Source organism: Lutjanus erythropterus, chromosome 7 (assembly GCF_056507025.1).
Source record: "Lutjanus erythropterus isolate fLutEry1 chromosome 7, fLutEry1.hap2, whole genome shotgun sequence".
In the NCBI taxonomy this organism is placed as follows: domain Eukaryota; kingdom Metazoa; phylum Chordata; class Actinopteri; order Lutjaniformes; family Lutjanidae; genus Lutjanus; species Lutjanus erythropterus.
Genome location: NC_139323.1, coordinates 1,143,236 through 1,166,173, shown reverse-complemented (window position 1 = coordinate 1,166,173; position 22,938 = coordinate 1,143,236). Strand labels below are relative to the sequence as shown.

Sequence of the window (22,938 nt, the reverse complement as noted above, 5' to 3'; positions counted from 1 at the left end):
AGATAACTATGTTGTCACACTTCAAGTCAAACCAATTTTACTTCACTGGTTTTAGAGTAAACTCATATCCAACTGTTTCTTTTACTTTGGAATTATCATTTCAATTTCAAGACTGAATTGTCTGAACAGACTAAATCATATGAAATTGACACAATCTCAACACATGGCCCATTAGTAGCAGTTCTGGTGCTTTCAGTTATTTCATAAGATCTTCTTCAGCAGATGGAGTTTGCCCAGTTGTCTTGAAAAAGGGCATTTAAACATTACAATAAAAGCAGAGTAAATATGAAAAACATATTCTAGTATTATTTAGATGCAGCTTTATTGTGGAGGCCCTGGAGTTGTTTAAAGCCAGTTTTGTCAGAGGTGAACCTGGTAACAAAAGTGTTGTAGCAAGTAATGCAGCATATTACTTTTGCCTTTGAGGAATTGGTCTGTAATTTTTCAACAAATAATATGGAAGGAGTAACTGTTTGAGTAACTTTGAGTAACTTTCCCAGTACTGCTGACATTCACATTTCTCTCTTGAAAACAGAGTACAAGATGCAATTTCTTCTTTTATTTTCTCATGAAGATGATCTCTGAAGAAGTCAGGTTAGAGCTGTCATAATATAATAATCATAGTAATACTGTACACTTATAGAATAAAAGCTAAAATGCTTCAAGCCTCTGGTACCCATGACCATGCTGTCATATATTACCACCCTAGTTTATAGCTATTACTTTTTCGGCCAAAACATAGCATTAGGTCACAAAAATACTAACACTCCTCCTGTCTACCCACGGAAGGGGACCAGAAATCCAGGCTCAAATACAGGCTGAAACAGCCTGTAGTTTTTCCTTAATTCCAATAACTTTACTGTCAATACTGCCAATATAGCACACATTGAAGAATTTATTTCTTCATTTGACTATATTACCATAAAGACTGATTGGGCATTCACATAAAAAGTGGTGAATTTTTCCTTTAGAGTGGTTCTGACTGAATAGGGTATTATCATGCTGGTGTCGCTGACTAACTCCTCCACTACTCTCAAGTCACTGAGTTATTGCAGCGCAGTTAGCTGTCTCTTCAAGGGATTGTTGTCTCCTCCCCCAACCTCACACCTCACTCCTCTCCCAAGCCTATAATTACCTTTATCAGTTAACAGGACTAATTTATTTTGTCATGCCCCAGTAAATATTTAACCCAAATAATATTATTCAAACAGTGCAGGTCAGTTGGACCACTTTGTTGGCACGCCTGGGTGCTTCATTATTCAGCACCAGGGGAGATGCTGCGATGTGTTGTGGGAGTGGGAAGGCAGGGTTACTGGAGTGAAAAACCTTGGGCAGCCTCCTTTGGATAAACCACCTTATTCCTCCTCCCCAGGGGCAGCAATCAATAGGTTGCTGCAGGTCTCTGCACAAAAAATCCTCTCTCAGTCCCACTGCTGCAGGATAGTGGGTGTCTTGGAAATAAACCCCACAGAGCTCTGCAAGATTTAAAGCATCACTGAGATCCAGTTTCAACCCAGTGACCAGATTATTGTCTCTTAATAATCCTTCAACAGACTTTAAGGTTTAGACAGTGGTCAGATTCTATTTAGCTGGAAATATTTTAGAATTAAAACACTACTTTAAACCATTAAGTATCAGTTCATTCTTATTTGTTTAAAATAAAAACAAGCTGACAATAGTTTCTACATCTTACTCTCTTACAAATACCCATTTGTAACAACCGATACTCTTGCCTGTCTTTTGCCAGCTGTCTTGCCTTTTATTGTCTAAGCAAATTAGGGAGTTGTACCTTATAAAAAGTGATAATGCAATGGCTCTGAATGATATATATATATATATATATATATATATATATATATATATATATATATATATATATATATATATATATATATATATATATATATATACATATATATATATATTTATATGTATATATATACATTAACATAGGTCACAAATCAACAAATGATCATTCAGACACACACACACACACACACACACACACACACACACAATAGACTTGCACAAATTATGTATGAAATGCAATATCTTAAAATAAAACACACTATAATAATGTTCATATATGGTTCTTTACAGGTATACAAATTCCTTTCGTTTTTCTTTGGCAGTGTATGTTAGTCTTTCCAGACCAAGACATTCTGAAAGTTCAGGAATAGTTCATCCATAAATGAAAAAAAACATCCCTCTATGCTGCTTGTCAGGTGTAATCCAAGTCTCCTAACTGAATTTGGGGGTAAACTATCCCTTTAAGTGGCCTGAAGTAACTTCAACTTGCACTTGAAGCTTAAAGTAATAATTCACCCAAAAATGAAATTTCACTCAATATCTCCTCCCCCTTGTGCTGATGTGAGGATGGGTGAAGATCTCCAGTTCACAAAACACTCCTGGAGCTTCAGTGGAAAACAACGTTGCAGCCAAATCCAGTACAATTGAAGTGACTGGTGACCAGTTTTAAAATGTAAAAAAAGGAACAAAACAAAAAAAAAAAAGCACAAAATGTCTCCATACTGCTCATGTGGTGTAATTCAAGTGTCTGTAAGCAGCAACATTAAAATTTGACCCAAAAAGACGCCATTTCCACCATGTTTTTAGCCTAAATATCAACTGTAGCCTTTCAGACTGGATCCATATGCACACGCCTGAAGTGAGTACACAGGTTCTCGCCTGGGGGAAATATAAATTGACACAGCAGCTGTACACCTTTAAAGTTGTGGTTTTCCAAGTGGATGAAGTATTCCCACATGAGTAAAACTACAAAGTATTATCAGTAATTGTACTCCAAGTATCAAAAGTAAAAGTATTATAAATCTAATGCAGTAAAAATAAGCACAATATTTGCTTTTTTAATGTAGTGCTGGTATTTTATAGCATCTATCAGAATTACTCAAAATAAGAGTATCTCAGAATTGTTCTTAAGAACAGCACTTAAATAAATGTACTACTCTGTGTGAAATAAAAGCATATAGCCCACACATGCAACACATAATAAAACTGTTGAAAATTAAAGTCAGATACAGCTGACAGCAGTTGTTTGTTTTTGGAAGGTGGCTGTAATTCGGACCAGAGTTTGGATCCATCACCAAGTTACAAAGTACCAACCTTTACTGTCACATCTTGGCTATGAAAGTGCTTGTTAATTTTTAGCAGTCAGTTAATGTTTGTTGATGAGATGTGCGCAGGTGTCATGGATGTTGAAGGAAAACAATGAAATCATTTTGAAGGTTCTTGTGTTCTTTCTCCACAGCCACATCTATGTGATCCCGGCCTTCACGTGGATCCTGACTCTTGCTATCCTGCTGGCCCACACAATCATCCAGCCAATCACATCGCTGCTTACCCTGCTGAAAGGAATCTTGCTCATTGTCACGGTAACCATTGTTCTATCTCATCACTGTGTTTGCTTTCAATAACCATCATGCACATACAATTTAATGGCAGCAACATGTTTCTTTTTTCATGATTTCATGATATATCTCATTGATTTAAAATACATCCTTTATGCTTCCATTACACATTAATAACAACAGTTTCACTTATGTTAGGATGTACATGTATTTGGGCCACAGACTAGCAGCCAAAACTAGTAGTTGGTCTCAACTAATCACATGAGAGTCACAGCAGATAGAGATTGATCACTAGACTTTAAAAATGTTAAAAAGAAGATTTCCCTGTTGTAAAAGCTCTTCAGTTTCAGGTAGCATTGTACTAATACACTATTATGACAATTATTGAAAGGGTTATGTAGATGATGTATTGCTGTGCAGCTCTGTTGTATACATTTCAGTGCCTTGCGTGGAGATAGGATGGACAAATAGGATGTGTCCAGATGATGATGATGAGGAAATAAAACAAAACAAATAGAATACTGATAGCGGACTATTTTCCTATCCATAAACAAACTTTTATGACACATCCTATAAAAAACATGAAAATCAGGAAGCCATGCTCTACAAAATTTTGGATAATATTACTGGAGAAAAGAACAAACACTTCAGTGATATTGTGACTGTTATTCAAAGAATTTCAACTTGAAGTAAAATGACTACAACAGGAGACAGTGATTTTCTGAATCTATGTCCTGAACACACAGCTTTACTGAAGTGCTGTTTTGTCAGGACAGTAAAGTAGAGGTGAAAGAGTAGCATTACTTATATGTAAAGAAGAAAGGATGGAAAAATAAAAGGGGAGTAAGAGAGATGTAGTAATCAAACTTTTATTGCACTTACAGAGAAAGTAATAAAACTCCTGGTATCAGTTTTTGCTTTTGTTCTCTCTTCTCTGTAAAAAAATCCATACAGTTTTTACCCATCCAACTTATGTAATTAATTTTTGAATCTCTTTTCCAGTACTCTGTCAAATACAGTACTGTTGCAGTATCTGTCTACATTGATGGGGACCTTGGGTACATCCCAAGTCTCTGAAATTGCATTCATCCATACATTCCATGCGTCTTTTCCTTCCTTAGTACCTCCCACTGAGGACTCATGGAGAGACATGGGGAAACTATGTAAGGAGTGAGGACATGACAGAATGTCTTTCAAGGGACATGAGACGTCCTTTCTTCTGGAGCGTCATGTGAAGCAATGTTTGTTTGTTATGATGGCGACAGATGATCAGCTGTCAGTCAGTTTTAACAGCTGTACAGACTTCTGATTGAGTCTGTGTCTGCACATGTGTGTGCTGTGTTGATGTTTATATGGACTCACAGTTCTCATAAGTGTCAGAGCAGCAGCCTGGTTGACAAACACCTGCATGTAAAAAACAGCCTGCGCTCTGCACCTATACTGTGACTGTGTTCTGACCAGAGGCAGAATGCTTTTATATTTATTCATTATTTTCATCTGTGTTCATTGATATTCTGATCATGAATTCATTATTGAATAACTCAGAATATGATTCTGGTGTCTTTTGAACACTACAAATGATTTATTAAGCTAAAAGTTTAAGGGAAAATTAAAATGATGTTACTTGTATTGAACCTGATGTTTGCTCAGAAATGATCAGCCTCACCTGTGACTGAAGGAAATAATGATCAATAATGTAAAAAGTGTTTTCACTGACAGACAGACTCTCCTCTGTCTGACTTTATTTATAACCATAATTTTAAAAAATAACTGGGGAAATCACGATTAAAAAATAATTAATAAAGAAGATTGTTTGTGGTTTTCAGTGATCAGCAGATCAATTCTGAATTCCTCTGAATCCTTGTGTGAATAAGTCATCCCCCCGCCACCACCTGAACTGTTTAGAGTCTCAGAATTAAGGATAAGCGTCTCCAGGTCATTTACTTTAATAATTAGAGAAGCTGCCACAGACGTTTTCCTGCAGGCAGCTGCTGTGCCAAGTGCGCAATTGCGCACTGCTTCTCTCCTAGTGGAGAGATGCTTCCTCCTGCAACCCATCCACTATTAATCACAAAGTATATTTTTATGAACTGGCCAGCCTGACCCACAGAACAACTTAAATCTGAGCATCACAGACTTTCACAGATTTTTAACTGGATGGTAAATCAGGAAATAAATTAAATATAATAGTGAATAGGAGTGATGATGGTCATCACTTTAATCTGTTATTTGTCTTCACTCTGGTATGAAACTCCAGTTGTGTATCAGATCAGTCTGATCAGCTGAAGCATGCAATCAGCAACTTTTGTCTAATGAGGGGGCATGAAGGCCGGTTAAAAGACGTCTGTGAAGGCAGCTCTTGTGTATCCTCGCTCATCGCCCTTCAGTGATCCCTTCTCCCTCCTTGATCCTCGCTCCTCCAAGCCAGAATTAGTGACTTGGGGTGTTTCTTCAAGATGGCGGCCCAGAAGAACTTGGATGGGGATGCATCCTTTATTTCAACAGCCAGTCAAATCTTACACAAAGCAGTAAAGTCAACATTCTGCCATTGGCAGAGCAGATGGTCTCACTGAGTCACACACTGAGTGCCACAAACACTGAACAACAACCCACATTTAGCTTCTTGCTAAAAATCTACTTCTTATCTAATTTGCATGGACACACATCTTGTCCTGCAGCTTAGCTTGTTGAATGAGCCACCAAACAAACATTCAGTGGAACAAAAAGAAAAGTCAACATTAACACCAGTATTACTGTGTTTCACCACATTACAGGCGGTACATATTATTTAGTTTGGAGCTCAAAGTAGATGCAGTACTTCTTTAGTAAATAGAATGTAGCTACAGGCCCAAAGGACCAGAATCTGCACTATTTTTAGCTACTTAAAACATTTATCATTTCTTGTAATGTTGGCTTAATTACTGGATTGACCTTCACCAAAGGCCATGACTGGTCAGGCATAACTAAAAAGATTTAAAGGATTTTTGCCCAGTTTCTTGAACCAGCCAAACACTGATTGATTTAAATTCTTGCCATGTGACATCATGTCATGAATTAAGTATGAGAAAATTGAGAAAATTTCCCTCTAAAATTTAAAGGGTGGCTGCTGGTCCTTAAAAACCCTTAACATATCTTAAATTCATATTTAGCAATAAAATGCATTAAATAAGGATTACTTATCAGTCTTAAATTATGTTTGGGTCACATAAAGTTAAATATTAAATATATATATATATATATATATATATATATATATATATATATATATATATATATATATATATATATATATACATATATATATATATATATATATATGTATGTATAGTGAATACTGTGAGCATAGTTTAAAATTCACTCTAAGTACTAATGTCTCTACAGTTAATCTTAAGAGCTGAATTCAAATGTCCCCATTATCCTGTTACAGTCTTTTAGGTTTTTTGCTGTTTAACACTCCAGTTTACATTCTTCATCATTTTAACCCTGTCTGCAGTGCTTCTGTGTAGCTTTTAATCTCCAATATGTCAGAGCAAGTCTTAGTCATGGCAGAGCACTTGCCAGCTTGAACTGCTGATTAGGATTTTGCACATTTCCCATTCAGAATATAAATATGAGGAATGATGACTGGATAATGTGGGTCAATAATTGTTCAACTCCACAAATATCTGGGCAAAAGACAAGATGTAAAAACTGAGGCAATCATCAGTCCAAAGTACATGAGAAATTATGACATCAGACTCTGTAGGCTAAATGAGACAGGATGGTATAAATGTATTTATTAGGGGTGGGACTCGATTAAAAAATTAATCTAATTAATTAGAGGCTTTGTGATTAATTAATCTCAATTAATCGTATTTTAATGGCATAACAATATTTGCCACAAGAAGCAACATTTTTCAATTTAAATGGACTTTGGTATATGACTGAATCAAATGATAGACACATGCAAACATTTAAACAACAAAATATTGTTTGTTTAGCATCAGTCTGACAATGGCACTATAAATCATAATGGTGGCTATATTCAAGCTTTCATAGAACTTTATTTAAACTCAGAGGTGTTTCAGAAGCGTTTCAGCAGTGCAGAGTTTTGCCCGTCTGATTGTGTTTACCTGCTCTGATTTTGTTGATTAAGTCCTCTTTCCTTGCTCTTTGTGCTTCTACCATGGATAAGTAGGCTACATAGTTAAATTGTTTATGTTCTGTCTGTCTTTATGATCGTGAGTCTGCACAGGTCTTTTATTTTGAAAAGATTCTCCCCTGTTTTCTGTGCCTGACTTCCTACCCGTTTGACCTGCTCTGTGGCAATTGACACACCATCAGTCAAAAATAGACTTGCTGCGTATTTTCTGCGGAGCGGAGCGCTGAGCTGCTTCTGGGACGCTGCTGAGACGCGCCGCGGCGCTTCTGGTATAAATTACAGCATTGACTAGAATGGCAGCGTATCTCTCCGAGTGCAGCCACGCCTGGTGTAAATTAGGTTTCAGTGTGATTGGCAGACCAGGAACTCCTGCACTGACAAACATTCTGTGTTGTCTGGAGTGCAAACTGCGATTAAATGCGTTAATGTTTTTTTTTGGTTTGTTTGTTTTTTAATGAATTAATCGTAATTAACACATTAAAGTCCCATCCCTAGTATTTATTTAAAAGCCATGTTTTAACTGTAAAACTGGAGAACCACAAAAATTAATAAATAATAATAATCATAATAATCATAATCAATATTAATATAAGGGTGTAAAGGAATTTCAGCATGGAAATTGGGAATTCTATCATGATATAGTCTCATTTCAAGTCTGGCTGTAGGGAAATTTAAGTGATATCATTAAGGACAAATATATTTTTGTCAAACTAATAAACATATTTGGACAAACTTTTTTTTCACTGTATTTTCACACGTTTCATTGCAAAACTGACCTTACATTTCAAAGATCTTAAGTAGGGATGTGTGTAATTAGTCAACTGCACAAGGCCTTAAACTAATCGCCTCCAGAAATACTAGTTGGTTAAACTATCAAAATTTTATTCATGCTGAATGCCAGTCAACTGTTAGCTCTAAGGTGCCATCCATCCGCCCACCATTAGTTGGGACTGTGGCCCTGTCAGACAGCAGCCCCTCTCACCCAGAGCGTATGCCCCAATGGTCCACACTACCCTGGATGGTTTTATCAGCAAATGTCATGTGGCAATGGCAAATGGCAGTGTTTAGATATAGAAAATAGAAATAAGGTTAAGTGTAAAAGTGGTATATAATCACTCAACATGTGACCACATTCAGCACAGACATGGACATTAACCTGCAAGCAGAGCAGCTGCTGCTAGCACTGCTAATGTTATCCACGCTGTGGGTAAATGTTGTTGTTTGCTCAAACTAGGGTTGGGCGATTGGACGACTATCGTCTATCAATGATTGGCTGAATCCATTGCAGATTGCTTTTTTGCTTGATTTTTAGGGTGATATTTGTCATTTTATTTTGCTAATGTAATAGTCTGCAGAGTGACAGCCTCTGCTCTGCACTGCGCTCTCATCCAGTGGCGCAGTTCACACCCACTCAGCTGACCATGAGTGCTCTGAGCTGGGTGACAAGTGAGAAGAAAACAGCCTGCAGAGTCAGACTCTTTTCATGTGGTAAAGTGAGGATTTATTTTGACCAAACCAGAGTTGCTGGAAGAGTGGACAGACTAACAAAGATGGTTTTGGTGAGTTTCACATGAGTTTCTGTCGAGTTTAAATGAAGTGTGTTTTCCGAGACGTTAACGAGCCAATTAAGCTTGTATTAGTTTGGTAAAAAAGAGGAACCTGAATTCATGAGGTGAACAGTTGTATTCCTCTGTTTAAAATGGAAAATAAGTGTGAAAACATGTCATTTGTAGACACTTTGTGAGTTTTTTTTGTCCACTGGACGTAGTGAACGTATGCAGCATGCGTAACATAGTGAATTCGCCACTTGTGCACATCTCCCAGCTGAGACCTGAGAGGTTCACAGTGCCATTTTATAACTAATGCACTATATTATAATATTAAAATATCTGTATAATGTGAGTAATGTTATTGCTTGGTATTTTAGAAGCTAGTAGTTCACATGACTACAGACCTCCCTCCTTCTGAAATATATGATTTATTGTGCAGTGTTTTACTGTCTGCCTTTTGATAAAAAATTAAACTAAATGGAAATGTTTTAAGAGTCTTCTCTCACCTTCACGCTTCACACTTTATAGGCATTTAAGCTTTGTCTTCATTCACTCCCTAAAAGTGCATATCCATTGGCCATCTTTGTTAGATGTCATGTCACCATGACTGCTGTGTTTGCTTGTGAGGTCATGCTGGTAAAATGGATGAAAGTGGCTTTGTACACTGGTCACCTCATGCAGAAGCTGTGGTGCTTATTGAGCTCCCACTGTGTGTGTGGTGGTTTTGGGCTTTTCCAGGTCAGTGGATAGTCAGCAGCTCAGCAGGAGCTCTTGAAGGAGGTCTTTAGGTTTGGGCCAGAATGCATTTAACACCAGCACATCCTAAAGGTTACACTGATTCAAAGAATAGTAGTTAGCTGCTGAACTGCTGTGTCAGGTGTTGACCAATGCTTTGATTGACATCCTCCTTCTCATAATAACTACACAATATTACATTAAAGTAATGAATTAAAGGTTATCTTTCCATTTCCATTTTCATGGCTATGTTAACAAAATATTCACTAGTCATGATTATGAGTATTGAGAAAGTGATCTCTGGCATTAGTAGAGGATCACTCCACAGCCACTGTAGGGTACAGTATGACTCAACTCAACTCATTTCAGAAATAAAACAACTATGGAAATTCTGCAAGTTTAAGCTTTATATCTGCAGTACACCTTTTATAAAGCATTTAAAATGTGTTTATTGTTTTACTGACGAGAGGAAAAAAACAAGAGCCTCTTAATTCTGCCTAAATGCACTTTTGTCTCATTTATGACGTATGCCAAAATGTCCTATGCTCTGTAGTTTTCCTGATACGATGCAATAAAAACAATGAAATGTCCTGTTAACTCAGCCTAAATGAATTTATTTCTCCTTTATAAAGTCCTAACACATGTATCTGTTTTGATAAGTGTCAAGATAATATAGGGTGGTGTGAAAATGGCAGTAAAAATGGTCAGGAATGTTTATTTATGCACAAATTAATTTAGTTCACCTCAATAATAAAGCTTATCAAAACTTGGGTCACAATAGTCTGTCATTTCAAAAAATTGTCTCCCTAGGAAAACACGTTTGGGAAGCGCTGCTTTAGCTGGCTAAAACTGTCTTGACACCTTCAACTTCCTGCTCATTTATCGTGCATTCCCCAAACTTAGGTCAGAAGTTTACCAGTAATACTTTTTTATCATTGTATGAAACCACTGAGTGGTCACAGAAATTTAAAATACATTAGAAAGATGTGTAGCTCAAATGTGTAGTTAAAACTGGTGTTGTTACAATGCTGGAATTTCTCTTTTAGAGTCAATACCTTAAAAAATATAGATATTCAATACAATTTTCAATACCATGGGAAGAACTGACTCAATACAGAGTGTAAAATTTTTGATTTCTTTTTAAAGCCAAATAAATGTATATGTATATGTAATTATGTATAACTGTTAGGTGGGACGGTGTTGCATGTTCTCCCAGTGCCCGTGTGGGTTTTGTCCAGCTGTTGCTGTTTCCTTGCACACTCCAAAGACATGCAGGGTAGGTTATAATTGGAGACTCTTTATGACCTGTGGGTGTGACTGTGAGTGTGAATGTCTGGTCTTATATGTGTTAGCCCTGTCGATAACTGGCAACTTTCCCAGGTATCTCAGGGTGTCATGATTGAGAGGTTGTAGCTCAGTCTATAAAGAATACAAGAACTTTTGTGCTTTTAATGTGCTGTAGATATAATGCCATTGACTTCAACTCTTTCCTAGTGTGAAGAAGGAGATCCCTTGTGCCTCCTTGTGATCAAATACATGATAACTTTTCAAAATTGCAGCCAGTCAGCCAGTGACAGAACTATAAAACACCTAAATGCGTTATGTACTGTTGTTATTGCTTGGTGTCTCAGTTTGAGAACTCCACCTTTACTTCATAACTTACAAAAAGAATCATCTCAGCCAGTGGAGGAATTGCTTATGCAGCTTTCCATTTTTTTGTTTTTCTACTGGGCTCGTCTCTCTTTGACTTTGCCATTTCTGTTCCTGAAGACAGTTTGTCACATTTCTTTCATTCCGTATAATTTCCCAGAGGACAGAGCTTTCATTTTCTTTCTTTGTTCTTCTGCACTTTATATAATATGTTAGTTCAGCTTAATCACTGACATATTGGAAGATTAGCTGATGCTGTATTCTTACTGGAAGAAATCAGTGTCAGTCATATCCCACTGGCAACGAGGCAGTCAGCCATAGGTTTTCTACTGTTACACAAGACAAAAGTATGGTAGTTTGTGGGCTTCTGGGAGGAACATCAGCAGTGTCAACGTGACATAAAACAGCACAAAATTGAACAAAAGAATGAACTGGCACAGTGAACCATCTTTATCTGGTGTATTCTTCTTTAAAGTATTGATAGTGTTTTTCAAACCAAACCTATTAAATATGACTCCAATTATTTCTCACTGTGACTAACAACACAACCTCACAGATAGGCTTAGAGTTTGGAATCTAGGAGTTTCTAAAGGAGCTATCTGCCACTTGTTAAATTCATACTCCAAACCAAATGGGGGGCAGCATGTCACCTGAATGGTACTGGAAAGTCATATTAGAACATAGTTGTTGAGAGAGTGAAAAGACTAACCCATAACTTACACCAGGTGCACCTGCGCAGCGGTTTTGCTCTGTCATGCACACGACTTCAATTTATACCAGCAGTGTTTCAGCAGCGCAGAGTTTTGCCCGTCTGATTATATTTACTTGCTCTGATTTTGTTGATTAAGTCCTCTTTCTTTGCTCTTTGTGCTTCTACCATGGATAAGTAGGCTACATAGTTAAATTCTTTATTTTCTGTCTGTCTTTATGATCGCAAGTCTGCACGGGATCTTTTATTTTGAAAATCAACCGGATTCTCCCGTTTTCCGTGCCTGACTTCCTACCTGTTCGACCTGCTCTGTGGCAATTGAAAAAAAAATAGACCTGCTGCGTATTCTCTGTTCAAATTTGTCTGGATGGTTAATAACACATGTCTCTGTGATGTGACAAACTCACACACATTTATTGCTGTTTTACAGTCCCTTAAGAAACAAGGAAATGCATAGTCCGTCCCATAGGTCTTTATTTCTTTTAACAAGCAGCTAACTTTACAAACGTCAACACTGTCAGTAACATTATACAATTAGCTACCTTTTTAAGTTATGGCTAAATAGCCAACATTAGCATGAATAGCTGAACATGGTTTCTTTCTTGGACAGCGCTACATCTTCATCCTCTCATGTTAGATACTGCAATGACTCTCTATCTGGAGGTGCAAAGTGGTTTTACAAGCAGTCGAGCTGGTTAGCATACTTCAGGAAATATCTCTGCCCCACAATTGATGAAGCCTTTGATGTAAACATAAGAACTGATAGTTTGTTCACATTCTGTTGATAATTTTAGTTAATTGAATGTTTTAAATTAAATGTCTTAATTTCCATTTTTTCTTTTCTAACATAAATTGCACTAACAGTTCAGACTACAACCAGACGACCCAGTGTCAGTGAGCAGACTTAAATTTTTTCAGAAAGACATCCCCAAAATTAAACATTTTTTAAAAAACTCACATCCTGTGCTTATTTTGTTCTTCACCCCAAACCTGCCAACCCCTCCTAGTGGTGATACCCTCTAACAGTGAGTCAGGCTCCACCCAATCCCTGTTCTGTCCCCAGTGGCAGTCTTGGCCCCGCACCAGTGTCTGCAACACACATCTTAAATCAGCGTTCCTACCCTTTTTTTCTTTCCCTTTAACTTAATTGACTGGGAGTGCACTGTCATATAGAAACAGCAAGGTTGTTCAAATCGAGGTTCGGGCAGGGCTTTTTCTGTGTGGAGTGTGCGTGTTCCTCCTTTGCTTGTGTGGGTTTCCTCCAGTTGCTCAGGTTTCCCTCACCATCAAAAACATGTATGCTAGGGCAAGTCTTCAGTTAGCACCCCTGAATGATTTATTTCCCTGGACATATAGCCAAGTGCTTATTTAATTACTTCATTATCCTCTTATTTATTTAATTTTATACTTTTAATTTTATGATTATTGTTTTTTTTTTTTACTGAATCTTGTGTAATTTGTCATTGTTCTTCATCTGTACATCAGTGTCTTACATTTAGAGCTTGCTGATATCAGATTTTATGAATTGTGGCTAAAGTAAGCACACATTTTTTAAACTTTGCCTTTCTTTTCTTTTTTGTCAAAAAGTTGCTAAAATGTTTTCTCTAATTCACAACCTGCTTCAAGTGTGTGTGCTTATCTTTGTTGCATATGCATAGGAGGGAGAGGTAGCAACAGTGGAACTCTGCAACCAGTAACTGTTCGTAAGTGTAGCATCAGCACACCAGGGATTACATTTAAACATGGGCATTTGTAACTGGATAATATGGAAACACAGCATTAAACATAAAATGCATGTTGCACCTGATCGTCAGGGTGCTTTAGGAGGCTGGATCTGAAATAAATGCTGAAGCATCAAGTATTGATGATTACAGTGTCTAACATGTACTGTAGTCCTTCCCATTGACAAAGATATGCGTCCTTATTTTCCCCTCAAGACATCTTGGGTTGAACAAATTCTTGGCTTGGATTTCATTTTGATATTGATGGGAAAATGAACCATATTGCCAATTACCTCCGGGACTTATTGGAAGCTACACTTCACTGTATGCTACCAAATTTGAATCCTACTTTCTAAATCAGGCATGTCCGAAGTCCGGCCTTATAATGAATTATTTATGGCCCGCTAGCACTAGAATAAATAAATCACAAAACTTTAAAATGTAATTCCTCCTTTCACCACATGGTGGCAGCACCACTTTAATGCTATCTGGCTCTGCATCCTTGCCGCGAACCCTTCTCCGTTCATTGCTGCCATGGCAACTGCAAAGAAAAAGAGGAAAGTTGACAGTGAGGGCCGCCACTTTCAGGAAAGATGGGAATTACAGTACTTCTTCACTGAAAATCGAGGCAGTTGTGTTTGTCTCATTTGTCAAGAGACTGTTGCCTTGTTTAAGGATTTTAACATAAAGAGACACTACCAAACTAAACATGCTAACACATACGACAAGCTAACAGGGAGTGACCGCGCTGAAAAAGTGAAGTGAGTCAAAGGAAAGTATCACCAAAGCAAGCTACGAAGTGGCCATGTTAATAGCTAAACATGGCAAACCTTTTACTGAAGGTACATTTATCAAAGACTGTGTCATGAAAATGGTGGAGAACATTTGCCCCGAGAAGAAGCAAGAATTTATGAATGTTTGCCTGGCACGTAACACTGTGGCACGGAGAGTTGAGGACATCATCAGATATTCAGAGACAACTGGGGGACAGGGGAGTGGCTTTTGATTATTTCTCATTAGCCTGCGATGAAAGCACCGATGCATCTGACACTGCACAGCTCTTGATTTTTTTAAGAGGAATTGATGACAACATGAACGTAACAGAGGAGCTGCTTGACCTCCAAAGCCTTAAAGTCCAAACCAGAGGAACGGATTTATTTGTTTCTGTTTGTGAAGCTGTTGATGATATGAAACTACCATGGAGTAAAGTTTCTGGGATCATTACAGATGGTGCGCCTGCCATGGCTGGTGAGCGAAGTGGATTGTCCACACTGATCTGCAATAAAGTCAGCGAAGAAGGAGGTAACGCTATTAAACTTCACTGTATAATTCACCAGCAGGCTCTCTGCGCCAAACATCTCAAATTTGATCATGTTATGAAACCAGTGGTAAAGGCAATCAATTCTATTTGCTCTAAAGCTCTACACCACCGACAGTTTCAGCAATTCTTGCTTGACATCCAGGCTGAATACGGAGACGTAATATATCACAACGATGTGAGGTGGCTAAGTCGGGGGTCCACAATGCAGCGATTTTTCTCTCTCAGAGAGGAAATTGGACATTTTTTGGGTGAAAAGGGGCAGCCGATGGAAGAACGGTCCGATCCTGTATGGCTGGCAGATTTGCCTTTTTTGGTTGACATAACGAAGCATCTGAATGCGCTGAATGTTAATCTGCAAGGACAAGATGCAGTGGCAAGCCAGCTGTATGCTCACATCAAGGCCTTTGGAACCAAGCTGCAACTTTTCCAAAGACACTTGTCCCAAACAGAGCCCTGCACCGCACACTTCTCAGCTTTGAAAGAGGTCATTGACAGTTTCCCACAGGACAACATTGGTGCGCAAATGATGAGTTATGCAACAGCTATCGCATCTCTTTCTATGGAATTTAACAAACGCTTTTGGGATTTTGCAGTTATTGAAAAGGACACGTTGCTTTTCTCTTCTCCCTTCTCTGTGGACCCTAATGATGCTCCTCCACAGCTGCAGCTGGAGCTCATTGAGCTGCAGTGTGACGATGAGCTGCGCGGCAAACACCAGCAGCTTTCTCTTGTTGACTTTTACGTGCAACTGGATAAAGGCAGGTTTCCAGAAATGCGAACATTTGCTAAGAAAATGCTGAGCTTATTCGGCTCCACATATTTGTGTGAGCAGACATTCTCTGTCATGAACTTAAACAAGAACCGATTGAGGTCAAGACTAAGTGACTTCCACTTACGTGACATTTTACGTATCTCAACCACTTCCCTCAAACCAGATCTGGCCTCTTTACTGAAATCCAGATCTCAGTATCACCCTTCTCATTAGTGTCAGCAAGTTATTGGTTTCTTGATCAATCTGAAATTGAGTGTTTTGAACGGTAACATCTGTCACTATTAACAGTGAAAAGCCAAAAGCATACTTATGCACTTGGACTTATGGCACTTATTTTATTAAACATCTTGAATAAGATTTGGTTATAACTGTTGATGTTATGTACCTGTAGATGTGACACAAACTATTACTGTCTGAAAGATCTTGTAAAAGACAAGAGCAAAATTCACTTGTTTTAAACTTTAATAACAGACAACTTTGCATTACATATAACTCCTGTTTAAAATGATCATGAGGCAAAGATATTTATCAAACTCATGGAAATTTAAGGTATTCCATACAGTTCAATGTTCAATGTTATCTGACTCTCCAGATATGAATTAAAGGCAGAATTGTGTTTTTAGAGTTGTTCACATCTGCCTGAGTGGCTTATATTTGGTTACACTGCCATTTGAAAAGTAAAGATAATTGTGACACTGTTTTATAACAGTGTACATTTGCATGTAACGTTTGTGGTTGAAAAAAACATCAGAAGGAACTACTGGCCCCCGGGCATTTTCACTTTATTAAATCTGGCCCTCTTTGCAAAAAGTTTGGACACCCCTGTTCTAAATCTATCAAATTAAAATATATACGGGCATGTATTGAGGCCGGTGCCTTGTCCCATAATGCCATAGTGCAGATGAATGAATACATGTTGGTTGTAGGAGAACAAATATCCATACACCAACATCGGATCAATGACTTCATCCCTCCAGAGCAGGAGGCAGCCAGTGGAACCTTTATAGCTCCCTAAAGGATCCTCTGTCCTTGAAGAACAAGGGGGAAATGGGACAGATTGGTTTAAGACACACCCTTAAAACGCTATAAATTATTTCATACATTCACACACAAGTTTTTAGAGGTACACAAAATAATGCTTACCTCAGTAAGTACTTGCTGTTTTTCATAGAGGTTGTTGTTTCATCAGCGCCCCGTAGGTGGAGACATTTACGCAGAACCTCACTCACATGTATCCTCATGCACACACATACACACACAATATGAGAGAAATGTGTCCTAGAGATAAGTCCCAAACAGGAGGAGGCGTTAAGATTTAGAGGTTCACTTCTGGAGCGGGGCACTGAGAGCCATTCCCTGTACTCTGCATCAATATGAGAGAGAGCCGGGCAGGCAAGGCCGACTGCTCCAGAATAAAACACACTATCGTCAAGCACCAGCCATTTATGGCCCAGCAAATGTGATTTTTCTCTTTGTGGCTGAAATATTAATGTTTCTATTTTGGTATACTTAGAAAGAAAACAGCAGTTTCCAGGCCCTAAGCTGCCAAGACAGAGGGGGCACATAAAGACAGGGGGAATTTAATAAGTGATGTCATGGCAAATAAAAGGGTGACTGAAGTATGACCTTCAGTCAGCGACTATTGTAAAGCAAAAGCAAAACCAATGTAATGGGCATAAAATGTGTTTCAAGATTATTTTAATCCCATTTACATCATTTTTCATGGAAGAGCAGCCATTGATGTACTTTCTTTGTATGACTGGGGACTGAAATGATTCATTATATAAAAGTCAAACAGAGCAGGTGGATCTGTGCTCCACTTTGCTAATCATTGGTCAGTTGTTCTCTTATTTTTCTTAGACATTTAGAGCCTGGAGCAGCATTGAGCAAGTTACTAAGGAAATGAAATAAGTAAATAAATAAATGACTTTTATTCATTACTTGTTTTAAAAGTAATAATATTACTTTATACATTATTTGGTATCAAAAGTGATTAATTATAGTGGCCTGGTAGCTCAGTTGGAAGAGGTTACCAAGGTTGTGAGTCCTCTGTATCAGCTGGGGGTCAGCTCCTGTCTATAGCACTTTGCATGTCAACCCCCCCGTCTCTCTCTCACTCTCTCCTTTCCTGTCATATACATATATCTTCAGCTGTCCTACCCATTAAAGGCATTAAAGCCCCCCAAAAATACAGGGTGTCCATAAAGTCTCTTTACAATTTAACAAATTTATTACAAAGGCAAATGAATAGACAAATCTGTGGAAATTATTACAAAATGAAAAGTTTTTGTTTTTTTTTTTGGCTTCATTTAATGCACCTCTATATGGGCACCAGTAGTTGCACGAAGCACATCAAGATGGTACTCGATTTCTTTTCTTTGTCCAACACTGTCCCCGTCTCCATAAATTTCTTGTGCCATGCACGAATTGACGGACGTGACAGTGGATGTCTTCCATACTTAATCCTGTAGTTTTGCTGAGTCTGCGTATCTGATTTTTTTTTTTCTTGAAGAGTAGCCTTTTTTTAGGGTTTTATTTAACAGAACCTATTTCATCAACAGGGTACCTGAAATACACAAATGCAATGTGATTAAAAACTTTGATAACCATTGAGTACATAGAACAAATCTCATCAATTGGTTTTGTAATATTTTTTTAAATTGTAAAGAAATTTTGTGGACACTCTGTATTTTTAAGTAATTAATTACATTACTCCCTCTACAGTACTATATTACTGTGGTGCCTTGTTGGCAGCTTTGTTGTGTTCCAAAGTTGATCCACTGAACTGTTTACGTCCACACAGCTTTTGTAGTCAGCTGTCCCGATGTTGGATGCGGTGGAAATGTAGTCCATCTCCCAGAGTGTGGCCTTCAAATTAGATTCATCACCATTATAATTTCTTTGGAGGAACAACACAAAATAATGACAATACTTCCGCCTGAGGAAAGTATGCCTCTGTCATCCTCTACCCTCTGTCTTAGCTTTTTGGCTAGAAGCTGACCTGACATGCCCTGACCTGCCACAGGTACACATCATCAAAAGATAACCTACCTAGGTCAAAAAGTAACTCAATAACCCATGAATTAGTAACTATAATATACAGTCATTTAATATATAATATTACGGTAATATATACAGTATTATAGCACTGAGTAATGCATTAGTGCCCAGCACTAGTGTAGACAATATAGGTCCCCCTCCTCTTCTGTATCAGAAATCAGAGCTACTGTTGACATTAGCTTCTCCATTTATTCTCTGTTGCAGTAAGGTTGATTTCATTGCTTTGTTTTTGCATTAGTTTGATATTAGGGAATTGGGTTTGAAGAGGTAGCTGCTTTACCACCATGTCAGTTGCCAAAACTCACTCCCACCCAGCTTTTGTACGTTACCCAGCACCAAAGACCAGACAGTTGGAGAGGGCAAGTTCAGCTACATGCTTTTCACCAACTGATGTCAGGCTGGACATCAGTTTGGACTTGGGATTTTGCTATCCCTTAATGGGACAGTTCATTCCAAAATCAAAAATATGTGTATCTCCTTTTTATTAATCCAAACTGTTTTGGTGTGAATGGATATCAGCCATGGACTTCTATCCAGTATAACAGAACTAGGTTCCACTAGTCCTTTGGTGCTCAAAGCATGAAAAAATACAGTTAAGAAATTAAAAACCAGTTTCTCTTTCCAAAATCATGATGCCATTACTCATAGGGCTGGGTATTGATTCAGATTTCCTGAACTGATTTGATTCAGTTCAGGTCCTGATCCAGTTTGATTCAATTTGATATCAATTGAGCGGGGGATATTTTAATTACAATATCAGATTTACCCAGATATGAAAGAGATTCTCAGAAAAGTAGTGCGGTAAAGTGTACAAGGACCCCTCTTATGTGGTGAATAAGTTGCATCAATCATGTAATTTTTATTAAACATGACCTGACCAACACGCTAAATCTTACACCACGAGATCTCATGCTATCTTGCACTACAAGATCTTGTGCCAAAGGCTTGTCATGTGAGACTAACAAAGTTAAAACTGCAGGCTGTATCACACATCCACAGGAGAAAAGATGTATATTAAAGAATTGATTTGGGGATTTTATGAATTGATATTGGAGCAGGCAAAGGAACATTGATTTGAAATTATTAATTGATTTTTTTTAACCTGGCCTTAGTTACTCAAGATAATCCACAGACCTTGTGTTCATTCTGCTGAAGAACTACTTTTCTTCTAATAGAAAGAAAATAGTTCCTACATGAAACTGCTCACAACAAGGTCTGTGGATTATCTTGAGTAACTGGGTCATGATTTATGGAAAGAGACACGTGTGCCATTTAGTTACATTATATTGTAGAGAACACAGACATCTCCATGGCTGATATCTCCAAAACTCTACAACTCATACCAAAAACATCTAGATGTATAAATAGCACTACAGGCCATAAAAAAAAATGGGTATCTCTAATTTTGGGGTGAACTGTCCCTTTAAAGAAACTACTGCAATATTCTGGATCATTTTGAAACCACCACATTAGCCTAGGCTAAGGCCTTGGTCACACTGCCAGCCCAAATCCATTTGTTGGCCAAATTTTATTCAGATTGATTTTCAAAAGTTGGGACAGTAAAAAGACACGTGAAATGCATTTTGTGCAAAGTGAATCCGAGGCACATGTAGAGGTGGTTTGAAATGAGATTTAGATCAGATTGTTGGGTGCGACAGAGGCAACAACTTGACAGCATTATTTGTAGGGTACGATGATGGTTCTCCACTTCTCATGCTGTCTTGTTGGAAAGCCACATCACCAGCATATGTAGTTTTTGACTCTCTACGTTGTTTGTTGTTACCTCAGCAACCCATGCAGATAGGTTGGTGATTTCTGGACACACAAATCCGTGTGATCGCTTGCAAATAAGTGTGGACAGGCTGTTTTAAAGATCTGATTTGAGAAACAAATCTGATTTGCCTGCAGTCTGTTCACCACTGGCTGAGCACTTCTGGCTGTGTGAAGTATACAGCTACATTAGTGTTATCTTATAAACCACATTGGTTGTGAGTTTGACAGTATTTTTAGTTTTACACAAAAAGGTACAATGGATACCTTTCAGCCAGAAGTGATTATTGAAAATGGTCTTTGACTACAGAGGCTTTTAGCCATGCCTTCTTCTTTAGCTGATATGGTGAGACTTTATTTAAAAGGAGTGTTCCTCTAGTCTTTATGAATGTGAAGCGTGGAGCGCCCTGTCCTCCTCCTGCAGCAGCATCATCATCCTGTTTACTGTCTGTCAGCACCCAAACACCATATATTAAGATTATCAACATGTAGAACATGGTTCTGTTAGTAGAAGTCACCCCAGTGTTAGAAGTGATGTCTGCACCACTACTGTTAAATTTACATCATGCATGATCTAAAGGTGATATTCTGCCATTCTGCACTTTCTTTAACTAGTGTTACAGATTGTCTGTAATACATTTTAGCCGGCAGAAAACAACAAAAAGTATTTTCTTTGGCCCACACTGATGCAAAAATAAAGTGTCAGAGGCTCTCCGCTCGCACTGCTGCAGCTTACAGCATCCAGTTGGAGAACCGATATGACATCCTCGACCTGCATGATTTTCCCCCACTATCCGGGAACCGGCAGCCTCCTCCACCTCCCATCATCCAGGTCCAGCGGATCGCCATCTCCCTCAGTGAACATACCTGGATGAGCCTCTCGCCCCACATCCCGCCACTCAATGCCAAATTTCACTCCGGCTCCACGGGGCCATTACTCCGCCATCTCCCCCGTCCACCTCCCGTACTCTGCTACCTCACCGAGGGCGAAATCTACATCTCCGCCGCCTGCTTTGCTCAACACGCTGGTTATAGATGATTCAATAATAAGGCACATCAGGAGAAGGTCAGCAGTGACACACTGTTTCCCAGGTGCTAAGGTGGCGGACATTATAGGCAAGATTCCCAGCCTCTTAGCGAAGCACACCTGTACTAAGTATGTCATCATCCATGTCGGCTGCAATGACGTCTTCAGCCAGACCTCTGAAATATTAAAACGGGATTTTGACAAGCTTCTCCACTTGCTGAACAGCTGTGGAAAGCGTGTTTTTATCTCCAGCCCCATACCTCCAATTGGCCGAAGTGTCGGTCGTTTTAGCTGGATTCTTAGCCTTCACACATGGCTCCAGTCTGCTTGCACGGTGCACAACATGGTTTTTATTGACAATTTTAACCTCTTCTGGAACCGTCCATCTTTTAATCAAAAGGACTGCATCCATCCCAGCAAGTTGGGTGCTCGTATTTTAACACACAACATATTCCATTCAGTTCTTAATGCTCACGCTGTTTGACTGTATCCCACCACATGTCCAGGTGACCAAAGAGACTCTGTCTCGACACTGGTCACTTCCGGTCAGGCTGACTTCTTCCCTGCCCCGCCCTCATCATCACCTAATCAAGGTACAGGCTTGATAGCTCCCCCTTGTGCCCAGATGCATTCTATTTCGATTGTTCTTGTTATAAGTCAGAGATCACAATATAGGTGCAGGGCACGTACACAGAACAGTTTCAGACATCCAAATAATATTGTTGCTGTACCTCGCCAAATTCAATCACAGCCAGTTCCAGCCACAACTAACATGGCCTTACTTAATGTGGGATCACTCACCACAAAGTCCTTTACAATTAATGATTTAATCTCCGACGTGTCTTGATTTCATATTTCTTGTTGAGACATGGCTTAGCTCTGATGGTGCTGCTGTCCTTATTGAAACTTGTCCACCAAACTACAGCTTCTTCCACTCAGTTAGAGAGAATAAAAGAGGGGGTCGGATTGCTGTTCTTTTTTCAAACAGCTTCAGCTGTGCAAGAGTTAATTTTGGTGATTTTTCCTCATCTGAACACATTGCATTTTCTGTAAAGGCTGAGCCAATGATAATTATTCTTACAATATACCGCCCTCCAAAGCTGTGGACAGGTTT

The 22,938-nt window shown here is 38.6% G+C and overlaps 2 protein-coding genes across 2 annotated transcripts in view; both read left to right on the top strand.

Annotated features, from left to right (window-relative positions):
• Positions 1-22,938, top strand: part of LOC146323411 (uncharacterized) — a 147,857-nt gene that overhangs the window by 38,439 nt on the left and 86,480 nt on the right. Inside the window, exon 8 of the mRNA XM_084722362.1 lies at positions 3,269-3,392. Within this exon, the coding sequence (XP_084578488.1) occupies positions 3,269-3,392 (124 nt within the window). The remainder of the gene's footprint in view (positions 1-3,268; positions 3,393-22,938) is intronic.
• Positions 14,789-21,836, top strand: LOC146323412 (general transcription factor II-I repeat domain-containing protein 2-like). Its single transcript, XM_084722918.1, has 3 exons — positions 14,789-15,401; positions 15,567-16,019; positions 21,529-21,836. The coding sequence occupies exons 1-3, from the start codon at positions 14,789-14,791 to the stop codon at positions 21,834-21,836; spliced, it is 1,374 nt and encodes a 457-aa protein (XP_084579044.1).

Bases quoted from the DNA above. Each gene is read 5' to 3' on its own strand.
- LOC146323412 (XM_084722918.1), top strand. From the start codon at position 14,789: ATGTTTGCCTGGCACGTAACACTGTGGCACGGAGAGTTGAGGACATCA. The intron at 15,402-15,566 runs AGCGATTTTTCT...GACAAGATGCAG, and splicing joins AAGTCGGGGGTCCACAATGC to TGGCAAGCCAGCTGTATGCT. The intron at 16,020-21,528 runs GTGAGCAGACAT...GCACTGCTGCAG, and splicing joins ATTCGGCTCCACATATTTGT to CTTACAGCATCCAGTTGGAG.